The sequence below is a fragment of the Lingula anatina genome, chromosome 9 (assembly GCF_051362555.1).
Source record: "Lingula anatina isolate TDL-2025a chromosome 9, LinAna3.0, whole genome shotgun sequence".
Classification (NCBI taxonomy): Eukaryota; Metazoa; Brachiopoda; class Lingulata; order Lingulida; family Lingulidae; genus Lingula; species Lingula anatina.
Genome location: NC_141775.1, coordinates 6,598,487 through 6,619,785, shown reverse-complemented (window position 1 = coordinate 6,619,785; position 21,299 = coordinate 6,598,487). Strand labels below are relative to the sequence as shown.

The following is a 21,299-nucleotide window of genomic DNA, read 5'->3' as shown; positions in this document are numbered from 1 at the left end:
AGCAAGTAACCTGTTACGTGCGCTTAGATATATTCGTATTAAGGCTTATATAAAGCACCCTTCTTTAGACGGTCGTTGATATAGATCCTGCTAACAAAAGTAAACAAGTAAATTTATTTTTCTTTTGCTTTCGTTGAGGTTTAAATAAACCTAAGGTTAAATGGTCTGCGTTTCGGAGCGGGGATATAAAAACCAGGTGATATTTCAAATTTTGCAACCAGGATATCACAAAAACATTGCTGCAATTTAAAAGAGCTGCGACGGGTGGATGGAAAATTATTGATAGAAAGCCTTCTAACATCTAGTTCATGTTATAACATGAAGTTCATATTCTCGGTAAATGGTAGTTATGTCAGTGCAGACACCTCACCTGAATCATTACCGGTGACGTATACAGAGAGCGGACCTCCGCCAAGGCAGCTAATTTTCTAGTGTTAATTACTTGATTATTCAATCAGTGGATCACCACCAAATCTAATTGGTTATACGCTTTTGTCCTGAAAGTGTATCAAAATATATCCGGTCTCTAACGAAGTATGTGAGTTACACTGTTAATTAACAAACTAAGAATTAACGGCATAACATGGTCTCCCAGGCGTCGGTAATAAGAAACTTAATAATATGTGATTGGAGGTGTAAACTGGAGATTGATTACTTCCAATAAACGTTTAGAGACCTACATGGAGCGCTAGACCTTTTAACTTTAATTTTCCTGGAAATTCCATTTCCTCTTTGGTAATCACCGTTCACAGAATAACGACAAATGTCCCTATTTTAAAGTTTCTCTTCAAAACTTAAACGTTCCCAGATTTTGAATAACTCGATTTGTGTAAATGGCAGGTTCTACCAGTGACAGTGTAAATTTAAAATTAAAAAAAAAAATCGAAAACGAATTTCACGGCAAACACATAACTTTATTATAACGTTACCATAACGTTAATTTTACCCAAAAAAAAAACGTTATTGCCACGTTATGGTAACGTTATAAAACGTTCTGCGTTTGCCGGGTTAAAGAGAAAATAACTTTTGCACGGCATATCCTGGTGACACAGGAAAATTGCTTGAATTACAGGGCAATTATTATTATTATTATTATTATTATTATTATTATCTAAACGCCTTACGCGCATTGTATGGCTTTGTACATGTAAATGTAGTATATTTGCGCTGCAGAAACCATCCCGGGTTGCGTATACGTCCCCTCTGCTTTATAAACACATGTTGACACAATGGGCAATTTCAGGAAAGGCAATACTAGTTATATTGTCGACAGAACTGACTAATTAATTGCCACAAGCGTTCATGATGCACACAAGTGGTACATTTTGCGTTTGGATATCCCCCCTGTGGTTGACAAAATGTGTTTACGAGTTCAATGTTCCCATTACCTGCAACCAGGCCCCGATCATTTTTCCCAGGTGCTTGGAGGTCTGACAGTTAAATGTTCACGTAACAGGGATAATCTAGTAGAATGGATGCATGGGGATTCTCTACATAGCTGCCGTTTTTCAGTATGAAGGATTTTTCATCAATTTAGTCTCGTAGAAAGCAATTTCATAGCGGCGTGGGGAGGGGGTGTCTTTTCATAAAAAAGTGAACCTTTTTACCATGAAATATTCGTGTACCTAGCTCAGTTTTAACAATGCACCTAAAGCGGACATTACCCGCCAAAAAGGGCGGTTTGTGTGCCCCACTACCCCCCCCCCCCCCCCCCCCCCACACACACACACACCTCCTCAAAATTTATCTATAAATCCTGAGGTTAAGGTCTTTAAGAACATCCAATACTGGTAGGTCTGTAATTGAGTTACGATGTGAGTGTGTGTATGACTTCCGGCTCTATGGTAATATTATTACGAACAAATGTCGGTTAAAGTTATGTCATGCTGGCTTGCGGGGTGATTTGCTGCTCAACCGTATGCGGTAATAGATAAATGAAGACCACACCGTCAGGTATAAAGCTCGAGTAAAAAAAGTCAAAATTATTATAAATATTATAAATTATAAATTTGATTCCTGTGCTCATTTCACGTATAATATTGCATCATAGACAAATTCTACTCGAACCAAGCACTATTAATGAAACAGCCCCGTAGAATTCTGAAAACTCCCTATGTTAATCAATGAGCCTACCTACTACAGTTATCTATTTAATTATGGAATTTTGGTTAACTAGTCTCCGATCTCTCATGTGCGAGACGTAACTTCGCGCAGTCGTCCAGGCCACGGTATTTCTAGGGTAATCTAATATGACGTCTCCCATGCTTGATGTACGGCATCGGACTTAACGCACCGGCGCTACGTGCTGCCTTTATGAGATATACTGGCAATTAAGACAACGAGATGTTTCATCATATTGTACCCAGGTTTTGGGTGGTAAAGGGGCTTTTGGGTATACGTTTATTAATAATATTAATTATGATATTAATAACAGTAATAATGACGAAAATGTTATATAGATACATACAAGGATTAACAAATAATGAATTTCATTATTTACAAAATTGATTTATGCACTAAAAATTGTGTCGAAGCATGCAGATATGAATTAATGAATAAATGTACAAGTAAAAAAAGAAATGGACTGATCAGTTAGATGCTTCATGAATTAATTTTTGTTATAAATAGATAAACTGAGAAATCAATAAAATTAAAGTGCCCTAGAGGAACACTCTGCTGAGCCTTGGGAGTTGTCATTTAATGAAGCACGAACCGTGTAAGGTGTGTCATTAAAAACGTGTCGTAACTGCCTGGGTGTTTGGGTGACAGAAGACAAGTGCATAAAAGTAGGCAAAAGCAGTAACGCGTCGGACATTTTTTTCTCCTTCATGAAAAAATAACTTTGAAGATAGAAATCAAATACCGGTATATAACAGCAAATACTTCCACTTCTACTACTACTATTACTAATGGTCTATAAAGTACAATTACAACAACAGCAACAACAACAACAACTACTACTACTTCTACTACTACTACTACTACTAATAATAATAATAATAATAATAATAATAATAATAATAATAATAAAACCCATTGAGGTGTGGCGTGGCGCCGCAAGTTGCTAACCTATAAGACACCCCCCCCCCCCCATAATGCGATTTTTTATGGAATCTGTTTGCAATTATAAACCATTGTGTTTAGTAACTGTCAAGGTTAATTCTGCTGCTGGGCAGCGAACGACCGGCGGTATTACCTACAGCTTAGAGATATAATGGTCAAGGTTGGAGATAATCACATCCCCTGTGGAAGAAATTATCCTTCACCTCTACATAATGAGCTTTACTGCCCAGTGATTATGCAATTGTACTCGGACACCTTTTTCCTCCATCTTGCACGCAACTAATGAATATACCGGTAATCATCTAAAGCGAATCAGAAAAGTTAATGTGAGCGGCAAAGTCAATGCGTTGAATGGGAATTATCCGAGAAACCATGAATTATCGCAACTAAAGGTAAAGTCATGCGAAACATTGAGGGATTTGTGCGAGAGTGAGGTCGGCAAGAATACCATCGCAAGCTTGGTGCGGCAATGAACAAAATCTGTCGGGATTTATCCATGGCTATTTTCCCTTTTTTTAGTTCTTAAAACTTAGTTTCAAGCACGAATCCACCATGATTTGCGTTTGACTTCTTTAACTGTTTTCATAAACCCTATTCTCGCCACATAAAATTTCGCCCTTATCGCTAATAACTGAACCTTATCTCACGCGGATACTCGTACTTTTTGTAGTCTCGTATGACGTCATTTATATCCAACAGTTTTGATTTTGTCCAATACGCTCATTCCCTTATAGCCAGAACAGGCCTAAATTTAGACGCCAAACTGACGACTAAAGACATTAATAGACGAAAACTTTTTTCTGTAATTTCTTTTTACTGTCAGCAACAATCCTGAAGAAAGTAGTTGGAGAATAATGATCACTGTTATTTAAAATCGACTAAATAGATTCATTGAAATAGTGGGTAAAACGTACATGTAGAAAAAGGCAGGAAGAGGTTCACGTTCTGAGCCAGCTTAGGACAGGTCCAGAAAACGGCGGCTAGATCTAACTCAGCGGAACAGTTAGCATTCAAACAGCTAGATGCCCGTTGTTATATGAGTCTGTGGTTTTATTGCCATTTTTATTCTACAAAGTGCTTATCGGTTTGGTTTTCATGATAGCGCTACCTAAATTCCTTTTTTTAATTTCCCTTTAGTCAGGTCGTGGGAGTTGTCTCGTTTTTTAAATGAAGCCAATAAAGGATTACGTTTGCCTCCCTCGACAAAAAACTGTTGAATTATGAACTAAAGGATACAGGCTGCGGGTAAGCTTATGATAACAACACGGAAGAAAGTTGGCCAACTAGTACTGTTTTTCGGCTCAATGTGGCATCAGCGGCTTCACTTTGCTGGAAAACTGATGCGCGCCCAATGACATTAATAAACTCTTCGTTTTGAAACGAACCTTAGATCACAGGTTTAAATTTTAAAGATTAAAATACAATCTGCATGATTACTTTTAAGATGCCCCCTCAGCAAACGTTTTATGATTTTTTTATTACTGCGAAAAGGAGTCATTTTTTTACCAAAATATGTGTATTAATTATAAACTCGTTAGCCAATAATGGGCCCCAGATGACCCTGCCAGAAGTTCAAGGGTACGCTTCAACACAATATCAATGGATCAAATGTGCCAAACGTGATCTAATTGGAACGGTAATTTGAGCTAAAGCAAGCGGAAAAAGATCTGTTTTGCCTCTCGAAGAGCAAACTCGTAACCATCTGGTAACTGTTAATTCCGTCAATGTTCTGAGGGTTAAAAAAGTACATGTATACATAATCTTTACGGCCGGGATTTTTACCATGTTTAGTGACCGGAATAAAGTCTAGTGATAGTGATGACCTGAACGTAGAGGGGTGTACAGCTGAAGGATTGGCAGTGTGGTTTGTAGAAAACCAGAGCTGTCACACCAGGTGAGAAGAGAACGACAAGAATCGTGCCTACGCGGTTTAAGATCTCGGAGTTCACGGCTTGCAAAAAGGATTAATTCTAGAAACACAGGATGAAAAACATTCGTCGCACAAAGAGATGAGAAGACACATGACTTCTCCAGAGCATTTCCAGACAATATGTTTTGTGATATCGTTGCACGGGGTATTAAAAATAGCTCAGTGTTGTTTGTTCGGTGCGAAAGGCACGTGCCACTTGAAACGAATAAAGTAATTTCAAGAAATGGGTGTGAGGCACTTAGACAGGTGTTCAGTTTCAGAGATTGCCAGAGGCAACGTTTTACCTTAATCACTCGCCTGAAATAACGTTAGAAAAAATATGCCAATGCTGCCAAGCAATATCAATACTCACCGTAATGTATATTCTTCCGTAGGTGAACGACATCACAGCCATTGGTACAAACAGACAGAAGACCATGATTGTCACAATGTAGCTCAAATCTCGAGGATCCTTTGAGTACCAGTTAATGCAGCATGACAAATGCGCACGCTCAAAGATATAACCATTCCACCCTAAAAACGGTAGCGTCGCCCATAGTATTCCAGACAGCCAGCAAGCTATACTCCCTTTGATGGCTGAACCTTTTTTGACTTTAGTGTCTTTGCATATGACTAGATATCTATCTACCGCTACAATCACAAGATGAAATATCCCCGTCAGACCCAAAGAGAATATGATAAAGGCATAGATTTGGCAGCCTATTTTGCTGAAGAGCCACCGTTGAGCAAAACTTGAGCTAGCCATGAGAGGAAACGAGAGAGCCGCCTCCACCAAGTTGCAAACACACATAGAGAGGAGAAAAAGGTTGGTGGAAGTCTGGAGCCTTTTTGTCCGTCTGTATACTATGACAACAATCCCGTTTTCTATTATCCCAGCTAGTGTAGTCAGAGACACAAAAACACCGGCGAAGATGTTCTCGTTATGGGCAAGGTGACTCTGATTTGGCAGTGGCGTCACAGAGGATAACACCGTGGTATTTGAGGTAGGCGAAATTTGGTAGAAGTGCCCCGCAATGTCATTCGTCAAGTTTTCGTCGGCATACATCAGTTTATTGTCCTTGTCCGTAACTTGAGTAAAAATGATGTCATACATTTCTCTCGTCAAGGTGCCGTCCATGCTCGGTGGGTCTCAGCTTAATGTGCTTTTTACTTGGATATGGTTAGTGCAATTGTTGGCCTATTATTCTTGCTATTCATATGGTCCATATAGAATTTCAATTATCGCACATTGCCCGCATTCCGGTGATGTAATTCGTTTAGTTTCAATCGCCCTTTGATTGAAAATATATGCTAAGGACGATCTCCAACTGATCTACTTATTTGTTCCAGGTATAATATAAGCCTGGTTTAGTGGGTTTTTGTAGGGTTTTCATTTTTTCTTCTGGCAAAACGCTTTTAAAAAATTGTCCCAAAATGTCAATCTAATAGAAACAGTTCTGAAATACTGGTTGTATCATTTTTCACGATATGTTTTTCTGCATTTCGTTGCATTAAATTTCAGTCAGTATACTAACTTTTGATGTTTTTTGGTTGAATTTTCCCACAATTTCTGTCCTTTGTGCGCACTCCCAAACCGCCGCCAAACATACACCGTCAATTACGCTGAACTTTCCACGTTGGCTTCATTCTGGCACTGCGCGTGTGCTTTCTCCCCACTTGCGAGTGATAAGCAGACGTCCACAACTCGCTTTGCACTGTGATTAAACGAGCCTCTACTTTCGTTATCAAGTCGATCTCAAATAATCAATACCGTGCAAAGAGTCAGTGCGCAACTGCAATGCAAACCCCGGTTAGGTAAACTCCGCAAGGAAGCTTACAGGTTAAAATGCCCACGTGAGCATGGGCCTTTCGTGTCGGCAGGAGCGGCATCACGAAAGCAATTTCGTTTGAAAATGCAATTTGTAGCGCAGAGCAGGTTGTCGGTCCATGGGCATTACTGTAATTGAAGTACTAATCTTTTTTTTCATTTCTGTAAGTAGAGAGGCACCGATATCATCCTTCATTGCACATTCCAGTCAATTCAGATCAAATAAGAATCACAAATGATTGTTTGAACGGTGAAAGGTTCACAATGAAGTATCTTTTTTTTTATACTTACGTATACACGTTAACGGGGCTAGCGTAGCTAAGGCTATCTTACGTTTGCATTCTTTCCTGTTTTCCGCGCCGTCTATTAATGCAATTTTAGAAATGCTCTTGAGGCTGAACGACCGTACCCCGGAAGCCTCAGATCGCGTGCTATAGAAAGTAGCGTTCTGCAGTATGGAAGCCACTAATGAAGCATGCGTCATGTGCAATCCTAGCAAAAACCAATGCAATTAAGCATGACATGCCAGGTCGATTTCAGCGCAATCTTATACAAGTGTTATACGCTAGGTGGGCCCCAGTGGATATTTAACCCTAATTATACCGGCATATTTAGCAACATATTCCTACCGGGGGGAGTCGTTTACGACCCCACGGAATTTTTTGTGAAATACAGATATGTTTGGTAGTTGCACAAAAGAAGCTTTTTGGTAAATAAAAAAAAGCTTATAATACACATTGCTGGATAGCTGCAGTTGTATTTTACACACTAATGTAGGAATTTCTGAAACATATAATTTAGCTTAAGGAAGAAAAATGTACTTTTTTCAAATGAAATTTTCTTGGTTTCCAGGCCTAGCTCTGGTGATATATCAAAACAAAACTAGCACTGTGCACCCTATCAGACATTCTTAATTGGCTTTTTCTTTTTTTTTTTCAAAAACAAAATGAAAAGGTGCATAAATAAACAAATATGAAGCAGGAATAGGAGGGCAGATACCATACATGTATGATGACAATTAACATAGTTCTCCTTCCCGAAAATTGATTTTTATAACCGTTTAAAATCTTAAAACTAAAATACCACAAATGTATCGTATTGAGTGACTGATGTCTTTAGTTTAAAGGCTGTGTCACTGATATAATTTTTATCACAGACACATATTTTTTTTTATGAAGTCGGTCTCAGACCACCTCAGTACTAATGCAACTTTTAATGACTCAGAGATGCAGTTTTCATATACGAACTAGTGTTCACTGTGAACTGGACAAATTGTTCACTGTTACAATTGTCACAGTTATACAGAAATGTAACAAACTCATGATAAATTTCATGGAAAAAATAACGTACAATAAAAAAAACGCCAACAAATATGCGCCTGGGGTTGTTAATGTAAACGACCTCATCCGGTATCAGTAACTTTAAAAGCGGTGATGGTGTTTTCAGATATAACAATGATTTTTGAATGTCAAAATAATCAATCGTTGATTTCACAAAGCAGTTTTCATTTATTACAATGCAATTTATAAGCTCCTCGGTAGTGACTACGTATACATTCCACTTATAGGAAGACAGATTAGACTAATTCTGGTTCTGTGAACTACAGTGTGTTATTCCAATGGCGCTAACTTCATACATCAGACATGAACAACATCAGCTGCGACAGATACTGAAAACAAATCGGTATTTTCTTCAATTAACGGCTAGTATTGAATTTCAAATTGTTGTTTACCTCCAATACTCATGATATAATACTGGGCAGAGTTTATCGGCCTGCATAACATCATTCCTTGATGAAGATGCTCTAAATAAACATCGAAATAACGGAGGTAAACAACGATTTTATTGCCAGCAGTTGACCGAAGAAAAACTACTGCTTTATTCGATCAGATGAAACAAAAAAGGAGATAGAAAACACATCCCTGATGTTTCCTTGAGTGTTAAGTATATAAATCTTGGGGTAACGAGGGGGCGTTTCCAGCTGCCAGATTTGAAGAGTTACCTGCAATATTTCTCTGAGTGACACAAGGAAGGGGGAAGTGGGAGGAGGGGGGGGGGGGGGGGGGGCGCACGGCGAGTGAAGACTGAGCAGACCCAGCAAAGAAAACATCTAAACCATGAAGTAACCTAAACTGATTTACCGAAGAAATCAGGTTGTAAACAAATTTTTTCATTAATCTTAACCTTTTCACGCCTCACGCAATATCTTCAGAGAGCGTTTCATAAATGTCAGTTCTGCCCCCAACGCGATCAGTAATGGGTCAGTTCGAATAACTATTCGATTAATTGATGGTTTCAAAGAACGAAAATTGTGCAGGTTTACCACACAATCCGAATCATTGAACTTGTCCCACATGAAGGCCATAGATCGCATTCAGAACAGAGGGCTAACAGAACTGCGGATCAAATATGGCCGACCCATAAATGTCGCTGCGTAATCCCCTTATTCTGTGCCTTATCGGGAATTAAGCGACAAGCTTTTTTAGTGGGTCGCCATGTTTGATCCGCGGATCTGTTAGTCCGCTGTTCTGAATGGGTTCATAGCCTTCACAGCTGGTACTGTGCTGATTTGTTGAATTGTTTTTACACATCGAGGATGGTTTCTACAAAAAGCCATCTGATTGAGTGATGTCGTGAATCGTGAGCAAAAAATATCCCTGGACAATGCACACAGAATTGTTCAGAATTAAATATTAGCCATATTAGAAAGGTCTGTGTATAACAAGTAAAAATAATAATGTGACACTGATAGTGAAACAATTGAGAAAATAAACCCCTCAAAAACAAACAGAAGTCTTGAACTGCCAGGTAAAATTTGCTTAACCTTTTAGTCTACAGCCTCAAGTTGTTTAAAAGTCAATTTTCACGCCGCAGGTTAAGATAAAATGCAGTTAGACAGATAACGTAATTTTAGACCGGCTACGGCTGGTTCATTGCACAGTTGCGTGTTAACAAAAACGCTGGCAGTCGTGCCTAGCATTTCTGCAGCACCTGTGTCAGGTAAAAAAAAACGTCGGTAAGTCCAGAGACACGCAGAAATGGCACGAACCACCTGGATACTAAGCCCTGGGCGCTGGGAACTATATACCTGTACCTGCAGCGTTTCCTACGTGTTTTAGACATAAAATGAAACCGGAAGTTACTGCAATTAAAAACACACTTACCTACAATGTATCAGTTGATTCAGGTGTAGGCCCAAGATATTAATGACTTATTCAAGTACAAATTTGGCTATAAGAGGTTGACAAAGCTCCTTTTTCGCACCCAGCCCACTTCCCGTACTTAGTTCAGGGGTATTTGAAAACAACTTGTGATTTGTGTGTGTGTGTGTGTGGGGGGGGGGGGGGGGGGGTGCTTCCCCCCTTCTTGCACCTGAACCAACCCCGAATCCAACGCTTACATATAAAAACACGTTCTGTTCTATAGCATGTTCTAGAGACGCGATAGCATGTTAGTATGTTTTGACTATTATTTTAAGTGGTCTTTTGCATGCACGTGCCTGCCTGCAAACAACAATCCAATCAGAAAAAAATGGAACAAAGGTGTTCCTAACAACGTGATTTGCTAAGCAGGTGTTACATGTGCGTGGATCTATTACCTGTACATCTGTATCGGATTCATCCGACAGCGGGTGCTTATTGCGAAGCATATTCCTGCATTAAACGCACAAAATCAAAAAATGCTTAGTAGAAAACTTGGACTTTGATTATTTGATATAGAATAAGCAGATGGCACTATCAAAAACAGCGTCGAAGCGTCTTAAAAGAACCCCTTATTGCCAACAGTCATTCGTGCGTTTATCTTCAAACCAGTAATCAAGACACCCAAAGGGATATGGATCGACGCAAAAATATGCAGATTATGATCACCATTACTCGCACAACTCTTTTAATGAAGTACATAGTTTGTTCTAACAAAATACGCATCTAAAATCCACAGACAGCGCATCTCATACAGTAACTCTTTAGAAAACCGCCCAGTGGGTGAAGGACAACATTGCGAATGTGACAGTTGAGACCGCTATCACACCCACTGACGTCGGGGATCGCGAATTGGCACTGTCCAAGACAGCTTAGTTAAAGGGATAATAACTCTTCGTATGAGATCTATATTTCACAATAAAAACATTGTGAATAACTCATAGAAATATAATATATTCTGTTTTACCACAAAAACAGCAGTTATAGTTGTTATTCTGATATCTGAGCTTGTCTTTAGACCACGTGACCTCCAATGATGGCTATACTCTGTTAAAATCTCTTAAGAGATTTTAACAAAAAAAAAAAAAAAACTTTTTAGAGAAAAAAAACCAGGGACTAACTTTGAATGTAAAATTTGATTCATTAACCATTGGTAAGTATGGAAAATTGTTGTTTACTCCAGGAAAATTCATTTTTTGGCCGAAACGAAGAGTTATTATTCCTTTAAGCTTGATAAGTGGCTTATGACAGCAGTTGACATTTTCGTGGATGAATTCTGCCCGCTTTTATTCATGATACCGTCCATAACTCCAAGCAAATGCTATGACAGAAACACAATATTGTACGAAAATTACATACTTTTTTCAATCAAGGTGCTTACAAATGTACATCTATACTCAGCAAGTGCGGGTGTTTTCATTCCATCGTCAACATCACATTCAAACGATGAATATGAGAAGTGTTATAAAGCTCCTTTTACACGGCTTGGGAAACGAATGTATATGTTGTCTCAGTTTCACAAATCTCTGTAACAAAAGAAAAGCCTATAATATTTTTGTTCTCCAAGCCCGGTGTAACAAGGCCTGACAGCACTAATACCCTTAAACCAAACAAAAAACGATAAGTCCAGGATATTTAACTAAAACCGAACGATCAGATTTTTTCTATGCTTTAAAAATACACTCGGGATTTAAAACGAGCCCGAGTTAATCGAAGTTAAATTGCCAAACGAACATGGATGGTAGTGACCTGACTGAGGTAGCACTAACCTCAGCTTCAGTAAGACCCCGTAGGGGAGGAAATTGATATATTCTGACGAACATTTAGAAAGGTTAACACAGAGGCGTTATTCCCAAGGGCAGAAGCGTTTTTCGGGGTCTTGACAACATAACCTTTCTAAGGTGCGCAAACCTTGAGTGCGTCGTACATAAACAGTGTGTTCTGACACCGAAGGCACTTTGGCGTGCATTTTTGGTTATTCTTGATGGACTGAAAAATACCTTGGGCTGCATGTCAAATCATTGTACTTTATCGACTTGTGTGTTTGGTAGCATTTAGGTAGTAAAAAACATGACCCCGGAGGTTGCAAAAATAAGGATAAGGGATATAAATGTGGGAGGAAATGGAATCGATTTTAAAAGCTTCTTTGGCTGGCTCATATCATATTAGCCAGATACTGTTTCTCTCTTCTCGGTATTGTGGTAACTGCTATCAGAGCCAACGCTTAATTTGAGATATTCACAAATATTTTTTTTCTGGTTTGAATTATTTGCACTTTTGTGCACTGTGTATTACTTACTGTACCTTCGAGAATTTTTGCATGGAAATGACTAGAGAGCAGAATTGGAGTTGGTTAATTGTGTTAATAAATTTTGCGTCATCTGTACAAGTAGATGAATGGTTTAAGTGCCAAATGCGTTGGATACTTATGGGTATAATTTTCAGGCCAATCCTTCCATGAAATTTTTTAAAAAGGGACGATTTTTTTCAATGTGCATGTTACATGTCATGTGCGCGTGTGCATGTGTGAAAGTATGTGCGTTCGTTCGTATTCGTTAATGCGTGTGTATGTGTATGTGTGTGTGTGTGAGAGAGAGAAGTTTATATGCAGTTTACAATCACTTATACATTTAATATGCAAATATCAAATAACAGAATTTACTGAAACAAACATATGAAACATTTCCAACGAGCCAAAAACATATGTACATCAATAGATCTCCTGTCTTCCTTCGCCTCGCTATGTTCGTTAGGATGGTCACTCGTACAAGGCTAACGAAACATCTCGATTGCTTTCCTTACGTACTCTTTGTTATCCGCATACTGCCTATAGACAGGCAGCCCGCCAAGTGTTAGGCCAATCCTTTTCTACGGTGTCCTTAATATGAATAAGAGAAGCCTTATACCGTCAGCATTTTTTAACTTAATAGCTTTAGGTCGTGCCATAGCACCGACGTGACTTCACTTGTACTGCTTTAAGCACTTGCAAGAAGACTTAACGTGATACATGGTAAAATCTTCTTCAAAGTAGATTACGTGTTATTTTTTCAGTTTTTGACATAGCTTTATATCATTACGCGACATTTCTGACCCCAACTTTAAATATTTCTTTGAAAATGAAATTGTACCGTGAAATAGTAGCTTCTTTCCACATTCTGTCTTTTTTGTTTTAAAGTGCTGTTTTATTTGACAGGTGAGTTAGTTTTCAAGGTTTATGTCATAACGCCGACATCGTTGTAGTGCACTGGGGAATTTAACACATTCTAAAAATAATGAAACAGATAATGAGTAAGATCGAGTTGGTTAATACGAACATCAGAGTAAAATCTCTTTATACATGTACCATCTGACCATGGTTATCAGGTTATAGGTTGAGTACGTTGATAGTTCTTGTATTTTGCCATTTTTACACACAGTTTAACTTGTCACAGAGGACGCCCACTCCTCAATGACACTTAGCTTTTTACCAATCTAATTTTTTAATGTCTTAGCATTTCAGTGTGGACCTAAGCGGGGACATGCGTTCTCTACAAGTACATATATTACACATATGAACACATATGATACCCCGGTAAGTCGATGCGTAATATAGATCCGAAATTCAGTTAAGCCATCTACATATTCCAGCCATTTTCTTCCCGTTTGACACGTTTGTGTTATTTCGATACACAGAGCTTTTTTTTAAATTTTCCTTTCTTCCATTTTGTTGGGCTTAATCCTAATTCGTTTGATAAAAGAACAAATAATTACGATCAAAAGGATATGCCGATGTTTTATCGTTTTATGGTAAGACCTAGATTTATTGAGGCGCAATAGTATTACACGAGTGACTTCTTTTCAGCTTTCTTCCCATACCAAAGTCATCAAAATTTATCAAAACGACAAGATTGCGTTATATTATGCAGAAGATAACATTTATGGTCTTTAGAAATAGATAAGCGAAGCTTAATTTCGGCCTCTGCAACAGCCAAGGAATTACATTGTCTTTCTAGTTATTCACTCAAATGTCATGCATGCCAAATCTTATACCTGGTGTGCAGTCGAAACAGAAGCGCTGTGTGGGCCTATATTTATCTCCAACCTGCCACAAGTCTGTCTTACAGCGGCTTAAGAGATCAAGTTCAAAATAATTGCAATCAACCTAATCGAACACTAAGCGGGGTTTGAAGCCACACAAATTTCCATTCTCATCAACAGGTACTGTACAGAGGATTTAGGGGTATATAATCATTTGGAACCGTTGCCTTAAAATATTATTTCCAGTGCAGCTTTTTATATAAGTAAAAATAAGAAACAAGTAAAAAAAGAATATAAGAAAGAAAGAAGAAAATAAAAGACGGAAAACTACATGAAATAATGAAAAGGTCTTGGTGTCAGATTGGCATTAATTAACAGTGGTAGCCCCTTTGGGAAAACGTGGCCGTTCGTCGATGCAACATCAAAACCAAATCTGGCCATCATAACAGTTGGTGTTATCGTTGGTGTTACAAAACAGGAACAACTAAGTTCCAGTATATATATATATATATATATATATATATATATATATATATATATATATAACGGAGGACATTGATCTTTGTCTCCCGGATTAACTTAAGCGGACACAGACGAAAATGTATGAAATGATTAAAATTCTCAACGGTGTAAATGTGCAACAACACCACAGGAACCAATTTTTTAAAAAATATATACGGAATAACAGTGGGGCAATGAAGAATACATCAAGTACGCATGGGTTGATTCAAATTGATTTCAGAAGAATAAAAGTAAACAGAGAACATAGGAAGGTTATTAGAGCACCAAGTCTCAACCTGGTTCTTGATGGAAGGGTCATCAAGGCCCCAGACTTGTATCAAAGCCCGAGAGATATCACCTGATTGCGAACAAAAGTTTACCCAAATTGATCAAGCGAGAAAATAACAAAATATTATCAGGGGATTAAAGAGTGCGTGACAACTAATCGTGTTTTAAAGAGATAAAGCCGCACGGTGCCATGCCATTCTCTTGAGAGGAAATAATTCCAAGCGGAAAGCAGATATGTTTCTCAGAACTGGAGAGCAGATCTAATAAAAGAGGGCAACTTTTTTTGTGAAAATGTAACCCAAAGTGCAGTCGACGATAATTATACATCACTTTTGGAACCAACGGAAAGAAAAAAGTCCCAAAAGGTGAAGCAGCATATCTGTGCCACTTGCACAGCAGAGTGATGTTATTTATAATGTAAGAAAACTTTAATGGCCAAAATAACTATGTGAAGATATTGCACATGCTTTATAGAACTGGGAATACAAACGGCATTTCATTTTGAGGAAACAAACAGACGTGGTTTTCTTCACTGTACATTTTTTCTTTTGAATATTTGTTATTGTAAGATATTTTCAAAATATATCACAGTTTCAAATTGCTTGCCCCTTATTGTACAAAAAGGTGAAACTTCAGTACCGCGTTACGTGCACTGTTTGTAGACATATTTTGCCTCGACTTCACTGAATCAAATTTGCCTATGAAGCTTTTCATTAATAACGTGTGTTTCACTTTCCAAAGAACACAATAGTCACTCTCTAACTGGTGTCTCACAAGGAAATGCGGCAAATCAACTTTCACTGCCACCGACCGAACTTTACTAACAATATACTAAATAATGTATTCCCTACATATATCATATACAAGATAAAACACTTAAAACAGACCCAAGTGATTCCTAAATTAAAGCCATTCTATACATAGGGGCCTATACTAGTGGCCTATTTAACACAATCAAACTGATCTTCAGTTTAACTTAAGCAAAATGGTGAAGCCATGATGACAAATCTACTTAACCCTTTTGCTACTGAAAGCATCCTTTAAAACTTGAAAAGAATATTTTCCAAATAACATACATTTAGAGATTTGGTTATTAAATCACCGCTATGGTACATGTTTTAAATTAAGGTTAATACAGAGAGAGAGAGACATTACTGAGAGGGAAATATGCTCACACAGCACATGTGCTGGACACACTATGGCCTTTGGGAAATATACATTGAAATTGCACTGCCTACAACGCACAAGAGACAGGACATCAGACTCGCCAAAGGTATACCGTACGCGTATACTTAATATGCTTACACAGCACATGTGCTGGAGACACTATAGCCTTTGGGAAATATGATTTGAAAATGCACTGCCAACAACGCACATGTGACAGGACATCAGACTCGCCAAAGGTACACCGTATACTTATGCCGTTTGTCATTCAAGAATGATCTTTCAGATTAACACGCAAAGAGACCATCGCTGCTGGACAAAGGCCATCTGCCACTGTTTAGATTGATGTACCCTTCTCCAAGGCACAACGTTGAAATTAATACAAAGTTTCTGACACACACGCGCGCACACACACACACACACACACACACACACACATAGAAAGAGAAAGAATGAACAAAGTCATTCTGCGTAATATTAAAAAAATTATTCAGATATGGTGACGATTAGTGTAGTTCTTATGCAGCTTACCCCTTAATATATATAATCGAACAATTCTGCCTTCTATCTGATGACGGAGGAAATTCTAAAGCTTCTTTAACAGATATTTTCTTGGGTACATTTTGATAGGAAATACCGTGTCGTTGAAAAAAAAAGCCATATAAACGTATAATCTAGATGTGCAAATAAAGGGCACACATCATCTCGATTAGAAACTTCGAAAAAAATAACCAGGGAGAGCAAAATCAAAAGAGATATTTTATGAAGGGCAAAAATGTAGGAAAGATTTCGTGTGTTGCCATGAGAAAAGTTCATTTTCATCACCTTTTGTCCATTAATGCACTGACTGGACAGAGCCAGTGTATTAGTGCAACAAATAAAAACCTTTGCAATAGGGATGCCCGATACAGATGGCAGATATTGGACACCTAAATCGCTGTCAATTAAAACAAAGAATTTACTTATAATGTTCAAAGGAAGTGGAAATTAAATTACATTTTCGTTAAAAAAAACTATATTAAAACACCAAAAGGAACTGGAACTTGTGCAACTGAACAATTCAAATCCCCTCTACATTTACGTGACCGGAAAAACCATAAAGAGTGTAACTAATTATGTTATAATGTTCAAAAATGAAAGAAACCATATTCTGAAGCAACCAACGTATATTCACTCAAAATAGTTGATCATATACATGTACCTTAATTATAATATTTTCTGAATACAATTTTAATGTAAACCTATTTTCAAATCATTACTGTACTTTAAACACCACATAATCATAGAATATATTATAATTAGTCCATGCCCACTGTCAAATGTACTCATACCACAATAATAATAATAATAATAATAATAATAATAATAATAATAATAATAATGACTAAAAAAATTCGATAAATCTTGTGCAAACTCAGAAGAATTTAATGAAACCCTAGATTCCGATAAAATGCTTATAGTCGAACTTGTTAACGTCATGCAAGTTGCCATAAAGAGTCGCCGTACTCTTAAGGTATAGACGGAAACCTAATGGACGATTTCTATGTCACTTTTGTCACCACCATTACTAAGAATACAGGCCAAGGCAATGCCCGCCTCTGAATGTGATATTTTTTAAACGCACTAATCAATCGCAAAATATATTGTTAGTTGGCGCGCAGTTTGTCAATTATTTGCTTATCCTCGATCACAAATATTTAATTCGGAAAATAAAAACATTTATGAATACATTTACGGTAATTTGTATTTTTTAATGTTGTCGGATGTGATTACTGATTATGCTTTTTTTGTTTTATTTTTTGTTAACTGCTTGATTCATTATGTTCTTAGAATACTAAAATACAGCTGGACAACATAAATATTAAACAGAGTATAACTACATGCTAATCTAGGAAAATATACAACTTGTATATTATCACGGTTTTTAACTTTTCAGTGTACGTGATAATACGTCGGAAACGATAACAAGCGCATAAATGAGCGTGTACAAATACTTACCGAGAAGTAGATCTGCTGATACGACAAAAGCATTATCAGCAGCGGTAGGAATAAACAAAACACCATCACAGTAAAGATGAAACTTAAATCTTGTGGGTCCTTCGAATACCAATTTATGCAGCACGACAAATGTTCTCGTTGATATATGTAACTGTTCCAACCGAAAAACGGCATAATGGCCCACAGTATTCCGGCGCACCAGCAGGCCGTGCAGCCCTTGACGGCCAAACTCTTGCTGACGGTCTTTTTGGAGCATATCACGACGTATCGGTCTAAGGCGACAAGAACGAGATGAAAGATACCCGCCAGGCCTAGAGAAAATATCACAAAACCATAAAGTTGGCAGGCAATCTCCCCGAAGATCCACCTGTCAGCAAAACTTGAAACAGCCAAAAGAGGGAAGGATATGGTGGCTTCCAATAGATTGCACACGGATGTTGAAACGAGAAGAAGGTTTGTAGAGTTTTGCAAACGTCTTGTCTTTCTGTAAACTATCACCACGATACTGTTTTCCAGTATACCACCAAGCGCTATTACCAAAACGTAAACCCCGACCAGTATATTCTGAGTGTACGTCAATCCAGAATCACTTGGAAAACGGCCGGCAGAAACCATTGAGCTGGAATTTACGAAGTTGCCATATTGATGGCTAAAATGGTTCTCATAAAGATTCGTGTTATTCCAGAGGCCCAGAATGTTGCGATTGTAACCACTGGGCGACGTAAAAATATGGAAACCATTTCCCCATTTCATTCTGTGGCTTTAGCGAGTGTTCAGACGAAATGATCTGCCGGTTGTTGGAAACTCGTTATCGCAGAGCACTAGTCGGCTGCAGTGTTTTTTGATGGTCTTCAAACCAATTAGTGTTGTCCTATTTTACGACTTCAGTGCATAGAGACAGTTGTGAGGACAATCCATCCCAATTTTAACCATGGTAACTATCGATATCACTTATTTTCACATTTAATGTTCGATATCATACAGACTTAGGAATTATCTGTTTTTTTGTTCCATTCTATATACCCTTATTGTTCCAATGCGATGTTTGACTACGTCATTGAAAGAAGCGGATTTATTGACTCCCTATTTCACGGGCTGCAGATATGAATCACTTCAACCTTTGTTCCCAGATTTGCTGCCGTTGCTGTATTGATTTGCATTGGTTACATTATTATCCCTTACTCGTAGCTGTTGTACCTTATCATTCCTTATTGAATTTTTCAGTCTTGTAACCTTGGTGTTTTATATTTGCTACAGCTTTGCACAACAGATTGTGTTTCAGGCTTCTTGAAGCGGCCAGCAAATCCTGCCCGTCATGCCTACACATCCCGCCCTTAAGTGTAACGAACTGTGAGTAATGCTAAGTCATTGATTAATTCTTTGTCGCTTTTTACATTCCCAACGGAATAAAAACACCTCGCAAACAACGATTTCACGTGCCGATAATTCACAGTTGTTACAAAATATCGAATGAAAGCGCAGGGACGGTTCGAGCAACAATTCGTAATTAAGTGAATTTTTTTTCCACGGAAAAAGGTAATATGACACGAGAACCCCGCATTATACCTTAATTTAACGGTAACTGCCTTTTCAAAATGAGGCACACGCACAGGTCAGCAAATGTATACGCCCAAAATAAATAGAAAAAATTGGCAAAATTACAATAGAAAACAGCATTATTTTGTTAATCCACTGTGTAATTATATAAATCAATTATATGTGAGAAGTCAACAGAAGTAGCAATCCACGACGTCCACGCCAAGACAAAATAACTTCCTTCTTTCAAATGAAAAATACGGTATCACGCAATGCACTAATTGGCACCGATAGTCTACGTCAGCGACTCAGGCAAGCGGGGCGCAGTGGGCAATAAATGCCCGGAAGAAAAAAAAAAAACTTCTGTGAAATGTTGAAGGACAATAAGGCGCATCAACGCATGGTGACATATAATGTGTATTTTTGAGTAAAAACCCAGAAAATGTATAACAAATATTACCAGGAAGAGCGGACATCACCTGGAAGTGGACGGGAGATAGGAAAACCAAATAATTAAAGAATAGCATGCAGAAGAAATCCGAGTTCAATAACGAAACCAGATTATTTAAACAAACCTGTCGGCAACTGAAGAACCAAATAATTAACAGGGTTACTGTTAAAATTTGATAAAAAGTATTACTGGTCCTCAGATAAATTCAAAAAGAGGTGGCTAAAGTACCTAAACGTGTGATTAAGATACCTGTCAGTACATTGAACGCGCACTGCAATATCCGTCTATACGGCATGGTGTCTAGTTAATTAAAATGCTGTAAACTACAAAGGATCTTATTTGCCTGTATATAACAGGTGTTTAAGCTCAACACTGTCAAAATAATTTTTGTCAATATCATCATACATGCTGGTGATTTTGCTGTTTTTCATGAATTTTAAAAGTGAAATGAATGTGGAAACGATTTATGAAATCACTCATTCCACAGAAAACATGACAGCCAACCCGGTTTTTAGAAAGTGTGCGTAAAATTGTTAGTTTAAAGATGATATCAAAAATTACGGATCAGCTGCCTATATAAATACAAGGCGTCCCAGCGTTCGCTCTATGACGTCATGATGGCACGTGTATTGCAATGGGAGAGGGGTCCCGAAGTCTCTGGAGTTTGCCTAGAATGGTCATGATTCCATTTAATTAGGGTCCAAAAAATCCAGTGGCATTTTTTTAAAATCAGAACATGTTATATCCAGTAACAATAACACAATACCATACCACTACCTCGATACTTTCATAGGATACATTTGCGTTTAAACGCAAAGAAAAAAAGATGGATCACACATGTGCGATTTGGACTTTTGGGCAATTTTTTAAATATAAATCCCAGGTAACATGTAGAAGAGTGCTCATTATAAGATACATACATGTATCTCATCCAAGGCTAGTTCATGTTTATATACCTGACCAATGTTAAGATTCTAATTTTGGCCTACTGCCACTCACTGAATACCATATCAATGCGACATCAAATGTCACCAAATGTTATATCTGCTCAAGACATAAATATCAATGATCACTGTTTTCAATGAAAAGGTGAAAGGGATGCTTGAACACGTTCATACAAGTGACGGATTATTTTTCTGTATACACAAAAGATTCGCTTGTACTGTAAATATATGTGTTGTTCTTTAAGCACATGTTTCTACACGAGTATGTTGCCCACTCATCCTTGCGCGGGGGAGGGGGTTGTGACAGCTTCGTATTCAAAGATCCACGTAAGCTGTACAAATTCTTGCAAGACACGTGCTCAACGTGCATCATGCTTGTTTGTGACTTGAGTATCTTATT

The 21,299-nt window shown here is 37.9% G+C and overlaps 1 protein-coding gene across 3 annotated transcripts in view; it reads right to left on the bottom strand.

Annotated features, from left to right (window-relative positions):
- The window catches only part of LOC106166767 (visual pigment-like receptor peropsin), a 53,594-nt gene that overhangs the window by 28,294 nt on the left and 4,001 nt on the right, over positions 1 to 21,299 (bottom strand). Inside the window, exon 1 of one of the 3 annotated variants that reach the window (XM_086995929.1) lies at positions 17,969 to 19,008. The exons of 1 other annotated variant lie outside the window; for it this stretch is intronic. In XM_086995929.1, the coding sequence (XP_086852055.1) occupies positions 17,969 to 18,721 (753 nt within the window). In that variant the 5' untranslated portion in view covers positions 18,722 to 19,008. Of the gene's footprint in view, positions 1 to 5,345; positions 7,075 to 17,968; positions 19,009 to 21,299 lie in introns of those variants that run through there. One more of the 3 variants, XM_013545416.2, reaches the window with a different exon arrangement.